This window comes from Rhipicephalus microplus, chromosome 8 (genome assembly GCF_043290135.1).
Source record: "Rhipicephalus microplus isolate Deutch F79 chromosome 8, USDA_Rmic, whole genome shotgun sequence".
NCBI lineage: Eukaryota > Metazoa > Arthropoda > Arachnida > Ixodida > Ixodidae > Rhipicephalus > Rhipicephalus microplus.
The window spans coordinates 99,145,251-99,164,380 of record NC_134707.1 but is presented as its reverse complement, the minus strand read 5'-3'; the positions used below and the strand labels follow the sequence as shown (position 1 = coordinate 99,164,380).

The window sequence follows — 19,130 nt, the reverse complement described above, 5'->3', positions numbered from 1 at the left end:
GAAGCCGTGGTTGACACGGCATGAAACACTTTTGTGTTCACATGAGCAGCGTTTATTGATTTCGCGGTTGAGCACCTAAGCATTAAGGAGCCATACCAAAAAAGTGCACCTTGAATCCCCTATGAAAGATTACATGACCCTGCATTCTAGAAAAGCAGAGGCAGCTCTAATATTCATAGTGAAAATTTATGAATTTATTAGCAACGACACTCAAACAATTTCAGGGGAACTCAGTGCCACACAGAAAAGATAATGATTAGTTGATTTTACGTGATACATAAGCGTCATTGAAGTTTCAATTTTTAGAGATCTTGTCTTCATGATAAGCCAACGTGGTTTAGTCAGCTTTCGCGTAGTGGAGTGTACTGCAGGCACTCTATTGGAGATGATATCTATATCCTAGTGGTAACATGTTTGTGTCGTTCTCACGTTGGTTCAACAGATCTTTATCCGATTGCCTTAGCGTGAACGCCTGGGTGGCTGCATGTGCGTAGTCACGGCGACGAAGCGTGGCCTGCGCAGCGCTCCACACAAGGTAAAATATACATCTTGTGCGCAGTGTGTACAATAGGCGATGTGTATGTATTTTGAGGCGATACCGCGGGTTGAGGCTCTACGGGCGTCGTCAAAATATCTAAAAACGAATCGCATGCCAAAACTTCGAGCCACAGCTCACTTTGACTGTGTTTAACATTATTTTTATACTAATACGAAGCATCCTATAATAGCGACAACTGCGTTCGGCCTTACGCTGCAGAAGAGCGTAGCCATCAGTGGCTTCTTGTGCTGAGCAACGACAATATGCCACCCGCCGCTGTAACCTTCTTGGCCGCGCTTAAGTGAAGCCACATTCACACTAAAACTCGAAGCCAGCGGCAATAACAGGGAAACCTCACCATAGGTATGCCCCTTTGTCGTTTAAGTGAGCTGAAAATCCGGCACCGAGCTTGATAATGACAGCACCGATTGTATTTGACCTGGAGGCAGTGTGCTGTATAACCGTGTGGATTTCCGCGGGTCTGCTAACATACAGACACACTACCAAATCTCATACTCAGTGGCAAAGGGCCACTACTACCACACTACCATGTACACTGTCGATTATATTGGACTGATGATCGCTTTACCCATCGTCATGTTATGCTGTGGGATTTGTTCTATCCCCGATAAAAACACCACCTACAACATTATGTCCCCCCTTGCGCTTTCTTCCAAGTTAGTATCTGCCTTTTGAGTTCTTCATCCACGTCTCGATCACGAAACAAGAAACGCAATAAAGAGGGCTCCAGGAGTTTACGGCCCAACCGACATTCCGGAAACTCTTCTACAGAAAGTGATAGTTCAAAACACCTTTAATTCACTCATCACAGATTGTGTCCGTCGTTTTTAGATGCGAAGTAGTTCTTTGATTCACGTGTGTAACACCGTACGTACGTGCGTACGTCCGTACGAACGTGCCGCAACGCGTTCCGCTAACCGCATGTGTTAAAGCGGTACCATGTAGGTCAAATTGCAGCTGCGCGTTGACGTCACGCTCCCCTCACAGTGCGCGCTAACGTCGCTCTCTCCATCACCTGCCGCAAACCCGCTGCAGCACCTGCAAATGCCGCCTCGTCGGTTCGCCCACAAAAGCTGCTGCTACCGCCACTCGCTACGCTACCGCGACCACCACTCGCTACACTGCCGAATCGTTGGTTCACGTGCAATAAAACTGACGCGCTCCTAATGTACGCGTTGAAGCATGCCTGTACGTGCCACAAGACCTACGCCAGCCATCGCTTCAAACGAATCTTCTATCGCTCACGGCTGCACCCACGTCAGCATCGTTAAACCTGCGCCGCTGCTCCGCATCTCATCAGAGTTGCCTTTGGGAAGATGGTGTTAATATTTCTCCACATATAATGATGACTTGCTTCTTTCCATCGTGACAAAGCTCAAGATTCAGGCTAAACGTAACAAGTTAGGCTTTCCCATAATTGCTGCGATGTTTCTCATTTTGTCTTCCACCCCGCCGCGGTGTTCTAGTGGCTAAGGTACTCGGCTGCTGATCCGCAGGTCGCTGATTTGTATCCCGGCTGTGACGGCTGCATTTCAGATGGAGGCGGAATTGTTGTAGTCCCGTGTGCTCAGATTTCGGTACACGTTAACGAACCCCAGGCGGTCGTTAACGTGTACTTGGACTGCCTCCCGTGTACCGCTTCATTGGAACGGTTCTTACGACTAATACGGTCGGTGATGGATACTCGTATGAGGAGGCTCTATCTTAGCCACCGAGGTCCTCTGTCATGGAGACACTGGAATCATCCAAATCTGCAGGCCAACAGAAAGTTTGTGAAATATAGGGGTTGCGCAACTGACAGAGAGCACAAGAAAAGCATGAGACGAACCCTTACCGTCAAGCGTGTGTCTGCTTGGTGTTTATTTTTGCCTTTCTCATGGTGGGCTACACCTGTACTCATATGATATTCTATGAATGACCCTGACACGCCACACAGCTAACAGCACGATTCACTCGTACTCAAGACTCACGATGGCGAGTCTTCGTCCCGCGTTTTAATTTCTAGATTGCCACGCAAAACTTTCTTGGAGTGCTTTTATGACTTATGCCTCGCTGTTCACTGGGATCGCAAGACAGTTTTTAAAAAGTCGTGTCGTGTCGCCGCATAGCGGCCCATGAGTAATGACGTCATTACATACATTTGCACTTTCCTTACTTGACCGACCGCAAAACAGAGCGTAGACAAAACACCGGGCCTGATGCTATCCGTGGAAAGCAGGTAATCATGGTAAACCATCGCTTGTGATGCAATGGGCCCGTACCTTACATCAGCTGAACGGGGTCGAGACTTGTTGCTAGTCATTGATCATTTTTTGAAATGGCTAGAGCTATACACATTTCATCGGCTGGATTCAATTGTAATATGAGATTGTCTGCTGAAGACATTCTCGTGCTTTGGTTTTTCAAAGCAGCTAATAAAAGATAGTGCCACATAATTTGAAGCCACAATATTTGCGGAGCCATGTAAAGCTTTGGGCGTGCATCACAAAATAACACCATTTCACCGTCATGTAAACAGTACTGAGAGAGTTGCTGGTGACTATCCTCAACAACGTGGTGGCTTTCCTGATCAACAAACAATGTTGGTGGCTTTCCCTTTACAGAAAAAGGACCTGGGGGTCCACGTACAGGAAATGGTATTCGCCAGGCGAGTAGTGAATTGTTCCGCTGACTTCATTGCGGCAACCGTCCTACCATGTTGCTAGCTACGATTTCCTATCGAACATGCACTCACCCATCATTCCGAATCATCGCGCTGCAACTACGCGATCATCGCGCGAAATATTTCTAGTCGCTAGAGCTAAACTTTGCGGGAGGCCAGAGAAAACTTAGACCTCGCCCGCCTGGAACGTTGCACTTAATATATAACAAGGGCAGGCGACCACTAATAGAGTTCACGGTTCATGATGAAGTGCTCCGCCGCCCGCAACCACCGCAAAATGGTTTGCTTCCTTCCTCGCACACGATGGAATGATCTCTAGGTGATTGAAAAGCGAATTTCTAGATTGGCATATCTTTAAAGAAAAGGAGGAGGAATCCTTAAGCTTCACCTTCAGGAGCTAAACGTGGTAGCGATCTTCTGTTCCTTGTGAGTAATTAAAACACAGAGTTTGTGAAATATTTTTGAACTACCTATGCACCCACTACGTGACCTTAAGGCTGCAGTAGCGTGTGAAGTTCGTAGTGGGTGCCTGGCATTAAACTATGAAGTCATTATGATAATCCCATGTTCTGACACATGTTAGCCCTGTACTCTTGTAGCACCTGTTATAACGGCAATGTTTCATCTGGTATTTACATTCATGTATATATAAGCTGCGTCTTTGTTAAGGATGACAGTTATATTCACCAGACTTCCAAGAATAACATACTTTCACTGTAATCACAAGGTCAGGTGAGGCTGCAGGGGGAACACGTGCTCGCCACACAAACGAAGCGAGTTTGATCAAAACTAGGATCCAGAATTTTCATTGCGATAGCAAAATAAATGGACTCTTTCGGCTGGAATTCACCGCCGGCGTGGTCGCCGGCGTCAATGTCATGCACCGTATATATATATATATATATATATATATATATATATATATATATATATAAATATATAAATATATATATATATATATAGTTATAAACTTCGAAAATGGTGCAGTATAGGAAACAAAGCAATAAAATATTTATTTAATCCTAACAGTTTCGGCTGGTGGACCAGCCTTCTTCAGAGGTTGTAAGTGAAATGATACAAGTTCCCGTAGCAGAGGGTCACCCTCACAGTTTAAAGACCCTCCAAAAAAAGAGAGAGAGAGAGAAAAAGACAAGCGGGCGAACGAGGTAGCAACAGACAACAAGAAGCAGAAGAAGGAGAGGAACTAGAAAGGAGCCACGGAGAGCCGCCGGAAACGAGCGGGTAATTCTGGCATAACTCTGATCATCTATTTCATCTCTCTCTCTCTCTCTCTCTCTCTCTCTCTCTATATATATATATATATATATATATATATATATATATATATATATATATATATATATATATATATATAAATGCAAAGAAGAAAAAAATCCCAGAAAGAAGACTCTGGCTCGCGTAATCGAACATGGTACCCCCGCGTCGTGAATGCGAGGCGTTATCTAGTGTGGTGCCACAGACATGTTGCTCGTTCGGGAGCACGCCTCACAAGATCGAGCCCTGTTTCGACGAACTGTCTTCCCCCCTCCCAGCGCCGCCTTCTGTGCAGGAGAACCGTGCAGTCCGGGGATAACGTCGTTTCCTCCGCCGAACCACTTTGCAGTTCCGGGTATGGCTACGTCTCCCCCTCCGAGCCCGAGAACTGGTCTGAGAGAATGGACCAAAGACGCTATTTAAGGCCGAGCCGGCCCCATGTTAGGAGATTTTGCCCCAGCCGACGTTGTCGTGCTGGCCGGCTCTGTAAAACAACAACCTCCTGCAGTAAACGCTACTTTTGTTGCTGTTTTCCAAACGGATTGCCTCCCTGTTTCACCTTCGGGCTAAGGCTTCATCGAAGTCCGCTCGACGGTGCGCCGCTCTTCGCCACCGCTACCATCGCGACAGAGCAAATTTATAACACTAGTAAGTCACCTATAGGTACCTCCTTCAACGTTCAAACAGCAAGCTTTTCATATCTACCACTTCCCGCTGTTGGCGGGCATCTCGTGGGGGAACTATCGTGTTTTCAGCATCATCAGCAAGATGGCACAATGAGCGCGCGGCGGCTCTCATTTCTCACACATACTTTGGCCCACGTAGAGAATAAGGGGGTGTAAACTCAAGCGCGCGCGCTTATCTTAGAGTGCGGAGATTTGCACATATTTGCTACGCTTTGAGTTTTATCGGAAGAATTCTTTTGTAGTTAACAGGTACAAAAAGGGCACTGCGATTGTTGCACAGTCTCCATTTGCGAAAAAGGCGCTTTTTTCAGGCACAGCGAAGTAACAACTGAAACGCTTATTCGCTTTGATCCGTACATATAAGTACTTTTTGTGCGTTCTTTGTGCGTGAGAAACGCGGGGCAAGTCTCGATCTTCTTGCCATTCTTCGCGGGATATTTCAATTTGTTGCTATCGCATCACTTGCTTCGCCTTTGCGGCAAAGCTGTGGCTTGTTGAATTTTTATTTCATTTGCTTTTTGCTCAATTTTTGCTCACAACCAATGACGATGACGCCGCAATTTATTTGAAATCAGCTCTTTACCGTTGTTGCATTAAGGAGCTTGTCAAACATGCGCAACCTCAAAGCTTGCTGCGAGTGCCCACTAAACATGTAAACACATTACCCCGCTCGCATCGACATTGCTGTCCTATGTAGGCGTTGTTTGCGAAATAGTATAGGGTTCTCTTGTAACACCCGACGCACGATACGGGCACGTCCCGTTCTGTTCAACCAGCGGGACAAAGACAGCTTATGAATTGTGATGTGTTGTGGCGCCCGACTAACTGTGTAGATAACTGCATGCTACGAATTGTAATGCCCAACGAACTCTGCAGAGTAATCTGAGATTGCTTCTTAGTTAAGTCTTTTCAACTTCATGTGGCATTCATTATTGCCTTCACTAGCCTGAGGGCAAAGACACTCACTGCAGTGTCTATTACTGTTTCGGTGGGGGTGTCGGGCTGATAGGTCCTTAACTGCAGGACGCACAATGAAAGGAGGCGCTAGGATAAAACATGTGACATTGTGCATATGTGCGACGACTTGCATCTTTAGGAAAATCCCCAGGGGGCGAGGGATAAAGCGGCTAGACTATAAAAAAAGGTAAGGCGGGCGCGTGGATTCTTGGGGCGGCAGACTGATGGTATGCTACAGTGGTCACGCGACGCGCTAAGCTTTTCTTGTGTGAGTGCTGCAAAGTAGAGGCTACGCAGGTTTGGTGTGTCTGCTACGGTGAGTCGATGACTCGTCTTCTACTACGAGTTGCGTGCGAGTTCCGTTTGCTTTCATGCCGTTATGTTTCGTACTGTACGTTCCGTTGACGGATGGGCTTGATCGGTACGGGCTTTTCCTCGCCTTGTATACGTTTGCGCTATGTTGTGCCACCCCTAAAGGCTTGACAAGGTTATTTCGAGACGTAAATTAAGAGCACTTGTTGTTCACAGCATTTCTAGTTCGTGTCGTGCGAAATGCAGTTCACCAACCACCCTGAGCAGAGACGGCCGGGGGCCTTCTTGGTAACGAGTGGCTGTAAAATTATAAGTTTACTACCTTAAACAATTTACCCCACAGCGGTGGTCTAGTGGTTATGGCAATCGACTACTATTCCGTAGGTCGTGGGAACGAATCCCAGCAGCGGCGCCTGCAGTTTCGATGAAGGCGAAAATATTTTAGGCTCGTTAGCTCACACTTTGGTGCACGTTAAAAAACTACAAGTGGTCAAAATTTCCGTATCTAACAACTACGGCTTCTCTCTTGTTCTTATAGTGCTTTCGGGACGTTAAATTCTATATAAATTTTTAATATTATTAAAAAAACCTATCTCATTTTGGCCATCCTACCGTACATCTTTGTCACTGTTTTGGTAACAGCTCACCTGGCTCTGGCGGAAAATGCAGCATTAACTGAGCGAACTGCAAGGGTTCACTTTATTCCAGATTACGCAAAGAAGTGCGCACAAAATATTTTCCGGGTATGGTTTTATTTTAGTGTGGCTTAAAGTCTCAAGTAAAACAGGCAGTACTATGTGATCTAGAATTTTTCAAAGAGGTCGATACACAAATACAGCACCAAGTGCCGGGCACGTGATCAGGCAATTTTACCGATGGGAAAAAAATTCGTGCTTGGCCAGGGCAAAAATTACGGTGCCATATAGATACAGCATCTGAAATGACAACTGTATCAGCACAGTGTGTAAATTAGGCAACAAATCAGGAATATCTGCTTACATAGGTGAAGCATTATTCTAAAAGCAAGATCATTCAGTATTTCTGTCTGTCACGTGCATTTTGGACAAGTGGAATACTTAGCGGGCGCTCACCTGTATCATAAGTCATAAATGCAAGTAGAGTGAAAAGGATTGCCATGGCTCCCAGGAACGCGCACATGAGGATAGCCAACATGGTTGGACTTTGTTGGAACCAACTGCAAAAGAACTTTAGCTATCATTTTTTAATATTTCTAGCCCCCCCCCCCCTTCTAGACCGTCTCTTCACTCAGCAGTTGACCTTCACTCGAGAATGCCGATGGCAGAGCCACCTTTGGGCAAGAAGTTTCGCCCCATGTGAGCGATAACCGGCATCTAATTGTGAGAAACACTGCGTCATTCCCAGTCGAGTGATAGTACTGTGCTCGGTTTGGTGAAGTGAAGAGCAACATTCGTTTCAAAGCTCCTCTGAGAAAACTGGGGCAATAAAGCCAACATTCTAGAACAGAAGTGTGATGAATACGGAGGATATAAAGCTGAAAGTTTGGCCCCATAGCTGCATGTTCGATTGCAAAAGTCGTCGAAAGACAATAGTCTTCCGTCTGGAGAAAGTGAATAGAATAAAATATTTCAGGTGTTACGCGGGAAAATCAGTCGATTAGATTCTGAAGGTGCTGCGTGAGGCATGAACGGCATCTTTCGGTAGTCTCAGAAAACGACAGGATGGTCTCCATTATAGCGAGCGCGCACCATGCGCGCACAATTTTGGACGCCACATTTTGCAGATTTCAAGGTAGGTGGCAGCGCTGTATTGCCTTAGCAAAGCCTGAAAAACTGGCAATTTTGTGCATAGATTCGCATTATCCACTCAGTGTAATAAATCCTACAGTTCTTAGAACTTTTTACGTATGCCTTTCTAGTATAAAAAACAAACCACAGAATATTGACGTGCTGAAAATGCGCCTGAGATATGCACAATATTTGCCTTTCAATCGACAATCGCGCAAGTGTAAACACAGAAACCTAAGCAATAATGGTGGGCTCTGAGGATATGACCTTACATAAGCCATTTCAGTTGACAGATATATAAACAGACCGATATTTTTGCGTTGACATATCCGCAGAGAGACTATAAACTTTAAAATATTCTTCTTTATGTATCATCTAACATGAGAAGATCATTGTCATTCGTTATAAAGAGTTTGATTGCCTTAACGAACACTGTGTAAACGTAACTTGGTAGTGTTTCACACATCTGTAAATGACACAGCGTCGATGCTTCCGACAGTCTCTGCTTAATTCGTAGCCTCTTCAAAGCAAAAAAGACGCTACGCTCAAACTATTGAGGAAAAAGGTTGCAGGTTAGGTTCTTGCTTGCGGCAAATTACATTTTCGTCCACTTAATTGAGGTTTGCGTGACATTAAGTACACTCTGCTAATTTGAGTGGAATTGACGTAACTTATAATTTCCGTACCCATCTGCCCGTTTTATTTAGGGTATAATTCGGTGACGATCGTCTCTTCGTAGTTCACTTCTTGTGTTTTTCGTCTTCAAACTTGTGATAAGACTCATTGGTTCTTGTTCCGGCTAATGAACGTGACTTTCAAGTCGGGAGATGCGGATGGTTAGACCAGAAATAGAGGAATGTCAGATGCTAAATCATACCAGTGTACTGTTGCAGGAAGAAAAAAAAACTACAGACCATTTTCCCAAAGGAATCCCTGATGGGATGCGAAGCAGCAGCGGTGCGCACGGCGTTGACTTGGTGGACTCGGGTGTTAACGCGCGTGCTCCAAGAGTGGTTTGAAGTGAAACTTGTTGTAGCGTTTACTCGAGTTAACGCTTGTTTGAAACGCGAAGACACGGGAGGTGGGACGCATTGAAGACACTTTCACTCGGCTTCCTTGGCTGGCATCTCATAGATGTTACCCGAGCGCCATCTGTATTCTCGAACGCAATCGGTGTATTTTACTCGCACCTCTTCGATATCACCGGTCTTCCACTGTCGCCGCTTGCGGTCGGCTTCCCTGGCTTACGGTTCGTCGGTGTTGACGACGCCATTCGCGAACGCAATCGGCTGCGCAACACTCGCAATGTCGACGACAGCCAGGAAAGGTACGCGAACACTATCGGGAAGTGTCGCGTGGCAAGAAGCGGCGAACTGTTCACATTGTAGGCGCCGCAAAACTCTCGAGGCGCGCGCAGCACGCGCGCCCACCGGCTCGCGGCTTCTCGCCAACAAAGAGCGAGAGATGGCGCGGGAGGGGTGATGGCCACGTGGCGAGTGGGCTCAAGGTAAAAAAGCTGTTTTCTTTATGGTTGATTACCTCAAGGTACAAAAGCAGTTTTTTATGGTTTATTTGGTTAGTGTCTCCCTTTTTCGCAATGTTATCGGCTCCCAAACCAGACAAAAGTAGGTCAAATATTCACCTTTCATGTCATCTTTTCCCGAACGCGACTTCCCTTTGTAATTGTCAATGACCGTAAGAAGTGAAAGCGTGTCATTTGCACCGCGCCCTCAACTCCTTCACATTGGGGTCATTTTACGTCAAGCATCTCAATTATTTCGGCGACCCTCGCACTCAAAAAAAATTGTGCTAATATACTGTATTCATAACAGTGCCTTGTTAGAATACATTAAAAAAATGGTCACGTGGTGCCTTCAAAACTAAAAAGTATATTTTCTTGGTGTTGTTTGTAAGAAACTCTATCGTAAAAGTGCCGCTTTTTCTTTTCATATCACATTTGATTTTCATGTTAATAAACGTGCTGGTGGAAGATGCTGAAAGCTGAGTGATATTAGTGCAATTTTTTTGCTGCATGTGCCTCTGAGAGTTTAGCCATATCTTCGTTTGCAGTTTTTATTGCAATATCGCCGTCTGTATGAATATCTGAGCTGCAAATACTTACTCCACAGATGGTATATTTGGCAATAAATTTAATTTGAACCCTCAAATTGCTAAACTTTACGAAAGAATTAAGAATTTCACAAAATTGTGATTTTTGTCCACAGTGAAACACAATTTGCACCAAATTACAAAAACATATTTATACTCATTTCAAAAGCAGATAAATAGTTATTAAAATAGGAACTTTCATCATTAAAATTTTCGTTTTAAGAAAAAAAAACGAGCTTTTGAAGTTTACTCTTGAAAGCAACAAGGACCTTCAAAGCGAAAGCTTACGTTATGACCAAAGGGAAAGGTACCCGTCAGCGGGGACATTCACGGATAATTTTCTTCTTCAAAACATAAATTGTAACCATGAAACATGCTCTGTAAAAAGTAATGTATATTTGCTTGCGATTGAGATATACAAGTGATGTTTGATTGGACCGCCACATGGTGTAAATTTTTTCTCAATTTAGACAAATTTACGATATTGTAAAAATTCATGTATGCTTTGTTGAGCTTTGTTATTTAAGAGGTCTAATATGATCTTTTTCGCAAAGCAAATCTTCTGTTGACTAACTTTCTAACGCTCCGATATTTATACGATGTGCGGTATTGCAGTGTAAAAATGCAGTCGTTACTCAATATGAATAAATTATTTGGGGCGTGTGTGACAGAAACAATGCGCTAATATTACTTAGATTCAAAAAACCTATTTAGCAACTTTTATTTTAAATTCATACCAAGTTTGGCATAGAGTGAGCGAGTGGTACTTCCAAGGTTTTTTTTTCGAACAACCTTTAGAGCAAACATCATGAAAAGGTCTGAGGGCACCCAAGTGAAAAAGAAAATTATCCAAAATATTTTTGTAATTCACTGCTTTCAACGCTGCAAATCAGTCACTTTTTCTTCAAAAATCTTTGAGATGATAGCGAAATGGCTGAGACGTTTGGCGTGGACCCCGCCACGGTGGTCTAGTGGCTAAGGTACTCGGATGCTGATCCGCAGGTCGCGGGATCAAATCTCGGCAGCTGCGGCTGCATTTTTGGTGTAGGCGGAAGTGCTTTAGGCCCGTGTGCTGAGATTTGGGAGCACGTTAAAGAACCCTTTGTGGTCGAAATTTCCGGAGCCCTCTACTACGGCCTCTCTCATAGTCATATGGTAGGTTTGGGACGTTAAACTATACATATCAACCTTTGGTGTGGAATGGCCTGATGGCAATTCGATATGCGACAAAGTATGTGCGTGTTTTTATTAAGAAATATCTACGGTTGAGACATCGTAATTGTGCAAAAATGATTGCGAAAGTGACGATAATTTATGCGTAAATTGCAGCAATGTAATTGTGCACACACTAACGCGGCACTCATTTTTCCGCTCGCTTCAAGGCGGCAGTAAAAAGTTTTTTTTTAAACGAAGTGACTGAAAAAGTGCAACGAGAGCCTCATTTTTGCAACAAATTTCACCATCCTGCATGAAGTGATTGCTGAAGCCAACAATTTCAACTTAAATCTCAGCAGTTCTTACTTCAAAGTTGTCATGATGCGCTAATTTAAATTTTCAACAAAACCTACTTGCAATTGGTCATTAGAATAAAAAACAGTGCTATTTTTTACACAATTTACCTACTTTTGGCTAGTTTCACAAATCTGGGTCTCATTTTGCTATTTTTTGCCTAGTTTGCTGAATCTTCAAGATTTGTTTTGTGTTTCTACCTGATAACTCTGGTCAACTAGCCACCACGTCTTTCCGGCACTATGAGCTTTAAAACCTGGCCAAATAAGTAGAAATCAGCCAAATCTGCCTGCTTATTGCAAAGTTATTCCTTGCAAATAACCATTTACTCACTCCTCATGCTACTTCTACAGTTTCTGCAGGTGAATTAGTTTGAAATGCAGGGAAAATCATGCGTGTGAATTCACCAAGCCAATCATTTTTTAACAGCACTGTTGTTCTAAGACGGGGCCTGATGACGGACTAGTGCCCGTCGTATCTCACTCCGACCCCCAGATACATTCCTATGTATCTGCCTCAGTCGATGATAGCATGTTATGTCTTTGTGGCGTTCGCTGGAGGTGCGCTCCTGATATGCGGCAATCAAGACGATGGTTGGGTGGTGCGATTAGGAAATGGACAGTGAATAGACCAGCTGTAAGCCTAAAAGTAGGGGTCAATGTACGCCACGCCTGTTCCCTAACACTAATAAGACTCTTTAGGAGCCCGACGAGTAAGTCTCCCGTCGTGACTGGCCGTGAGAGTTGGCGAGAGAAGGCTTCCATTTCTCGACAGCATTCGTTGCATAGAAATGGGTTCACTTTGAATGTTCTTGCAACCTGAATCTGATAAACTGAAAACAAAAATGGTGCAGGTGAACTTTCGTGGTGTATTTCTACGCCTACTAGCATAAACAGTTTTGAACACTACTGAACCGAATACACTGCATATTCTTGTAGCTTTTGATAAAATCATGTAAACAGGTAGCTCACGACTGCGACAATCTTTGTGAATATAAGTCAAAGAAATGGAAGTGCAAGGATAACTACTACTGCGCTGCTTGCGATGTTGCTCTGAAGAATACTGCATGCATCATATACTCTAGAAACAAAAGAAAAATGAAGCTCTTGGCAAAAAAACTTACGGCTCATGGGCTTTCGAGGCTAGGAGAAATAGCAAGCACGACATAAGGTTAAATAATATGGGACTATATTTGTAGAATTGTGCGGACTCTTCTGTTACTGCCTATGTGAGTTTGCTTGGAAGAGTTGCAGCGCCTACAGGTTTAAACGTCAGTGCCTATGTAGCATATATTACGAAGATTTTCAAAGATTTGGGTTATGCTAGGTATTCCTCATTTACAAGTACTCAGTGTAAATACGAGGGAACAGTTACTTAAAACATTGTTTATCAGCTTCTTTCCCGGTGTTTCTCAAACCTATTTATATATAAATATATCAAAAACGAAGCAGAAGTCTGTATGAAATAACTGAATTGAGGTTCAGACAAAGCTAAAAGCTAAAAACAGCTTCAAAATACTTCGTAAAAAACAAGAGTATTTTTGGTAATAATGGGCTACGTTAGTACAATACGCCCTCAGCCTGAAATGAAGGAAATCCCCCTTGTCGCGGCAGCCATGAAATATAAACAGTTGCCTGACGCATACTACGAGTGGATAAGAAAACTTGTGCTATCAATTTCCCGTGCGAGTTCAAGATGTCTGCACAAATGTTGCTACCACTATGGCAAGTGTATTATGGTGTAGGGTCCTGACGGGCTACGCCTTCATGACTCGTGCATACTTGGCAAGCCTTCATGGTTGGTTTTCTTAGTCGGAATAGAGTTACTTCAAACTCTGGCGCTCTTACTGGGTTCCTTCGTGTTCTTAATTTTCTGTACATTTTGCTACCCCTCTTTGTTAGGAAGCAAGACGGTCCAAATGGCCTAATTTTAATCAAGCACATTACATTATGCAACAGCTGCGATGAACCTCACTATATAAGACGATTCGCTCGCAGATATTCTCTCAAGCACTTACTTGCGTACAAAGCGTCTGGCTGGGAACTCGGTGGGAAGCCATACATGAGTGGCGTCTCCTCTGAAAGAGTAGCGAAAAATTCGGCTAATCTGAGTCATTCTGCGAGTAAAGTCATGCAAAACAATAGGCAAGATTATGCAGCATTTCAATTGCTTTCAGCCAGTCGTTGCGAGTCAGACAGACGCCTCAATGCATCTTAAAAGGTTATGGGTGTATAGTTGACAGGCCCACAGCGAGTAATTTTTCTCTGTCATTGGATGGAACTACTGGACGAAGGCCTCAACTTCATGAAATAGCATATTATGAAGAATGTGCCCATATGAGGAAGCACAAACTTGAGGGAGTAGCGACATACGATGCTTCATCTCATCCCTATCATTAGGCACAGCCAGACCTACTGAGTGTGCATATGCAATAAAACCCTCAACGACATCGTTATTCACAGGGTGGCTTCCATCAATCGTAGAAAACATTTGATTGAGGGGCACTGCTACCAGTATTGTACAGGAATCACTTCAGAAATGGTGTTCTTACAGATCGAAAGACAACGCAAACCTTCGCCATTCTGCAAATGCACCAAGCCTTTAACGCGCCGGCTTGAACGAGTGAGAAAAATGATTGGCACACTCCAAAAAAAAATAAATGTATTGTTACGGGAAAGACAGGCATGGAATGGACAATATAGAGATTATGTACAACTAAGCATGTACCCAGAATTTCCAGCAGCCTTGTGCCATTTTTGCGAAGGTTTTCATTGACTTGATTACGTTTGAGACGTGTCCGATCAATAGGGCTATAGCTGTTATGATTGCGCAGTGGTATTGTCTAAAAGCAATATAATACTCCTGGCCAATTTTATATCGTTTCATATGCCTCCTTACAAGACGTGCACCCGTAGCCTGGTTGTCAAAGCACCGGACTTCACCGCTACAGAACCAGAGTTCGCTATAGAATAAGGGTGTGTACACTAGATCGCACACCTTTATCTCCCAGTGGTAAAATCGTACGTTTTGGCTAGCCTTTCAGTTTCGTCGTAACGATTCTATTGTAGTTACCAGTCGCACAAATGTCACTGCAATCATTGCACAGCCTCCATTCGCGAAAAAGGCGCGCTTCTCAGACACAGCGAAGTAACAACTAAGACTATATTCGCGTTATTCTGTACCTGTGAGTACGTTTTGTGCGTCCTTTGTGTGTGATAAACGCGGGGAACGTTTCGATCTGCTTGCTATTTTGCGCGTGACCTTCCAATTTGTTGCTATCGCGTTCATTCTTTCGCTTTTGCGGCAAAGCTGTAACTTTTTTTATCTTTCTACATGGCATACACCTATTTACCCTGAGGTAAAGCCTAGATGAATATGATGATGATGATTGAACGATTGGCGCTTACCCACTTGGATGATCAGTAGCTGTGGGAAACACATTTCTTATTTTTATTCTTGACGTCCGCGCTTGGCATACAAGTAATTGAGGGCTTTGGCCGAGTAGAAGGTAAATTTTCTGCATCATGTGAGCCCTAGAAGCGTTTGCGAAGTTTATAAGCAACAGATTCCTTGCTTTCTTGCTTGACGCTTGAATGTCTACTCTTAGCACTACAATGAATTAGCCATAAAGCCGGCGGTTGATGAAAGGAACAAAATTTTTGCAACTGAAAGAAAAGAAGAGGTGCTATTCAGTGAAGGGTATATAGAAGACTTCACGCATGACGAGCTTGTACGAAATAAACAAGAATGAAAAATGAACATAAAACGAAGTCAACCATTGATAGAAAATACGAAGTGTGAAACTATATCTTGAATTGAATAGGTAGGAAGTTCTCTTTTTTTCTCTAAAATATTATATCCAGATAAGCCGACGTTCCTCTTCCTAGGCTTAGAATAACCACGCGGAAGGTAAAGAAAGTTTTTAGATATGAAAATTGAGGTCACCATAATGGCAAAGACTTTCAAAGCAAGAACCGTACCACGAAATTGCTGAAATTTGGCCAGTGAAAGTGGCTCAGTAAACTGTGTTCAATCTACATCTAAATATGGTTGAGAAAGTGAACACAAAGAAAATTTGTAACAACACGTACAAATTTTTATTTGTTTAGAGCGGGCTTGACTCTCCCCGCTGTGTTTTTTCTGTGTGTGTTGAGAAGGAGAAACTGTGGAACGCTTTTTTATATCGTGTATAAAATTTTCATCATTAAGAAACATATCACTAAAATTTTGTTTCGAATTCTTGAATTAACTTGGACACCGTCAAATTTACTTCCCTAGGGACACATACCCTAGGGCATAGAAACGGGAAAGTGTGCGAGGCCGTGCAAGATTCCACAATGCAGTCGAAGAGATTTACTGAATAACCTCAATTTCATAAGGTTCTCAGTTAACCAATGTACACTATTAAAAAAATGTTTTTTTTCGCCAAGGTGGTCTAGTGGCTAAGGTACTCGGCTGCTGACCCGCAGGTCGCGGGATCGAATGCCGGCTGTGGCGACTGCATTTCCGATGGAGGCGGAAATGTTGTAGGCCCGTGTGCTCAGATTTGGGTGCACGTTAAAAACCCCAAGTGGTCGAAATTTCCGGAGCTTTCCACTACGGCATCTCTCATAATCATATGGTGGTTTCGGGACGTTAAACACCACATATAAATTAATTAATTTTTTTTATATTAATAGTTTATTGCTCCTTCAGTAGGAACTAATTTATCTGAATATTTGGTCAGGAATAATTTATAACAAACCAATATTTCTGTTACTATTCGTTTGGCTAGTGCTTAAATAGATATGTATTCCTCTTTGATAAGCTACCCGCTACTTGGCAAATCTTTCATAGTGGGTATGAGCCACAAGTTTAGGATCTGCATCTACATACCTTTGATTACAGTGTCTTGAAATATATTTCTAGACACTGTACTTTGATCGTGGTGCTAACGTTTTAACATTGCACTACTAACGCAGAACATTCCTTTAATGTTTCTTGGACAATCGTGCATGTATAATGATTGAATGAAAATAATAGCTTAGTAAATCGCCTTAAGTATTGGTTGCCAGAAAAAGATCTTTAATCCTTCAAGAAGGAAGGGGCTTAATGGAACTCGACACATTTGGAAGCTCTCTCTTTTCCCTTTTCAAAGACCGCGCAGCAATTTACTGAAGTAGTGATGGCACAGTGGAAAGATGCTACGTAGAGGAAAAGGGCTACGTTTGCGCGCATCAGTACTTTGAGTTCGTGTAGTAAAACACCACCCGATTTCGTGAATACTTAGATAGGATGTAGTGCCCAAGAGCATTTAATTGACTTGTGGCATTATTGAAAGATTGAAACTAATGTCATTATTTTTATTTTGTCATCTATGATCTGTGTGAGTCGTAAGAAACGTATTGTGATACATATTTTGGTATATGAAGTTACAAATGCAATATAAAGATAACGAAACGCCACTACAGCACCACTACCAAGCCATTTAGAACACACTACTTGTGACGAAAACTTTATCACTTTCACCATATGAGCTGTCACTTATGTTCATCGTACAGTCATGTCATGACATATTATTTTCGTTGCGAATTCAATTACCTACACGTTTCGGAGAAAGTGCAGTCGTAAGTGACCTGATAAACAGACAGACAGACAGACACACAGACATACAGACGGACAGACAGACAGGCAGATAGACAGACGAACGGACGGGCGGATAGATGGACAGATAGATATCCTCGAACTAACCGAAGTTGACCAAGAAATGCTTTTCATTTGAAGCGTGATCTCATTCGCAGTGATTCCTAATGGTTCCTAGTGATTCCTATTGTGTAATTCTAGAAGAATTCGAAGCACTACACAAGCACGTGACGCCACCCAGCTATGAGAGTTTCACCGGTGTCAAACGCCACTCTTCATTTACGCCTACGGTTGGCCCATACGGTCATGTAAACTGCTGTTAGACGGTAAACATAAGACACCGGCAGCTGGATAATAGTGAGTACGGGCTACTGTACGAAAAGAGAAAGCCCGAAGAATTGAAACCTTCACATTTAAACTATTTTTTTGGCACAAATGCAAGATTTTTTCTCGGTGTTAATCGAATAGCCTGCTTTCGGGAATTTCTTTTTATTTACCAAGGCACAGGGTTTTATTACGAAGTCCTGAAAAGTGGCCAAAAGTAGAAGCATATTTTCGTAATAAAAATTCTGAGTTGGTGGAAGGAGGCCAGATCGTCAGCAGCTGCTAATTGGTCAAGAAGAAGATTGATGTAACGAGAAAAAGATAATTGAAGAGGCACTGAAAAATACCCACCCGACCATTCTATACGGATTTTTAACTAGAAAACCTGAAAAGTGTGGCTCGTGTTGATCACTGGGCTTATACAGATGTGCAATAAGATATTTTTATTTATGGCAATGTTTCGTTAATAAATAATTTATGTTTCATTAACAATAGACAAAGCTAAAAAGAGTGTAGATTAACCAATAAGATTATTTTATTTTTAATGTGCTTTGCCTACCTTGCATGGACTTTGTGTCCACAGTATCTATAAAATCACTTATAAATAAAAAAGGCGGCTCAGCCACGGCACATTTCATCTGAAGCGCCTTTCAGAGAGTAACAAAACTGTCTGATCACTTCGAACGGACGATCGCCGCATTGATTTCCGATGCCCAGATTGTGCACGTTGTAAAGAAGCCACGCTGTATTTGCTCGCAATTCTCCGAAGGTCTGCGTTGCGTAGGTGAGCTGCGAGGGACGAAATATGATAGTTGATGTTAGACCACTACTTTAACAGATTCCGTAAGTGTGGCAGATGGTGACAGTGAAAGTAGCAGATGAAGTACATAGCTTTTACCTATCTGCTTTTTGTTTCGTATGAACCAATCAGTGGGCGCCAATACGGCGAATCAAGAAGTGCAAAAGAGGACAGTGCAGTGCAGGAAATTTAATTCAGACATAAACACGTCTCGCAAAGCTTCACAAACAAGAACTAAGTGTTGTGCAAAAACTTGTAGCTGGGTTAGTCATCGGTTCACTTGAAATGGATCCATATTAGGGCAAAATAGAAAACAATGTTATTGCAAAGAAACAATATTTTATTTTTCGTCATATTATTTTTCGATTCATGGTTTCCGAGTTTGCCCCAGTGTGTATCCCTTAGCGCCAGTTGCTGCAATAAACAATACAGCTGCAGGTATTTATCCTATAGTGGTGCACGAGACCTGATTGTTGTCATTTCTTATTTTGTATTTACTACAGCCTCTATCAGCTGTTCGTATACCTAGATTGGGCAACATAAGAGAGCA

The 19,130-nt window shown here is 43.0% G+C and overlaps 2 protein-coding genes across 3 annotated transcripts in view; both read right to left on the bottom strand.

The window, feature by feature from the left end:
• Nucleotides 1-2,174: 2,174 nt before the first annotated feature.
• On the bottom strand, nt 2,175-15,724 carry LOC142768687 (uncharacterized). Its single transcript, XM_075870698.1, has 4 exons — nt 15,243-15,724; nt 13,853-13,912; nt 7,543-7,646; nt 2,175-2,310 (listed from the first exon to the last, which is right to left on the bottom strand). Exons 1-4 carry the CDS (start codon nt 15,359-15,361, stop codon nt 2,264-2,266), a joined length of 330 nt encoding a protein of 109 aa, XP_075726813.1. The 5' UTR covers nt 15,362-15,724; the 3' UTR covers nt 2,175-2,263.
• A 2,324-nt stretch (nt 15,725-18,048) lies between these two features.
• Nucleotides 18,049-19,130, bottom strand: part of LOC142768686 (uncharacterized) — a 32,162-nt gene continuing 31,080 nt past the window's right edge. For both annotated transcript variants that reach the window (XM_075870696.1, XM_075870697.1), the window contains exon 6: nt 18,049-18,570. In XM_075870696.1, the coding sequence (XP_075726811.1) occupies nt 18,400-18,570 (171 nt within the window). In that variant the 3' untranslated portion in view covers nt 18,049-18,399. The remainder of the gene's footprint in view (nt 18,571-19,130) is intronic.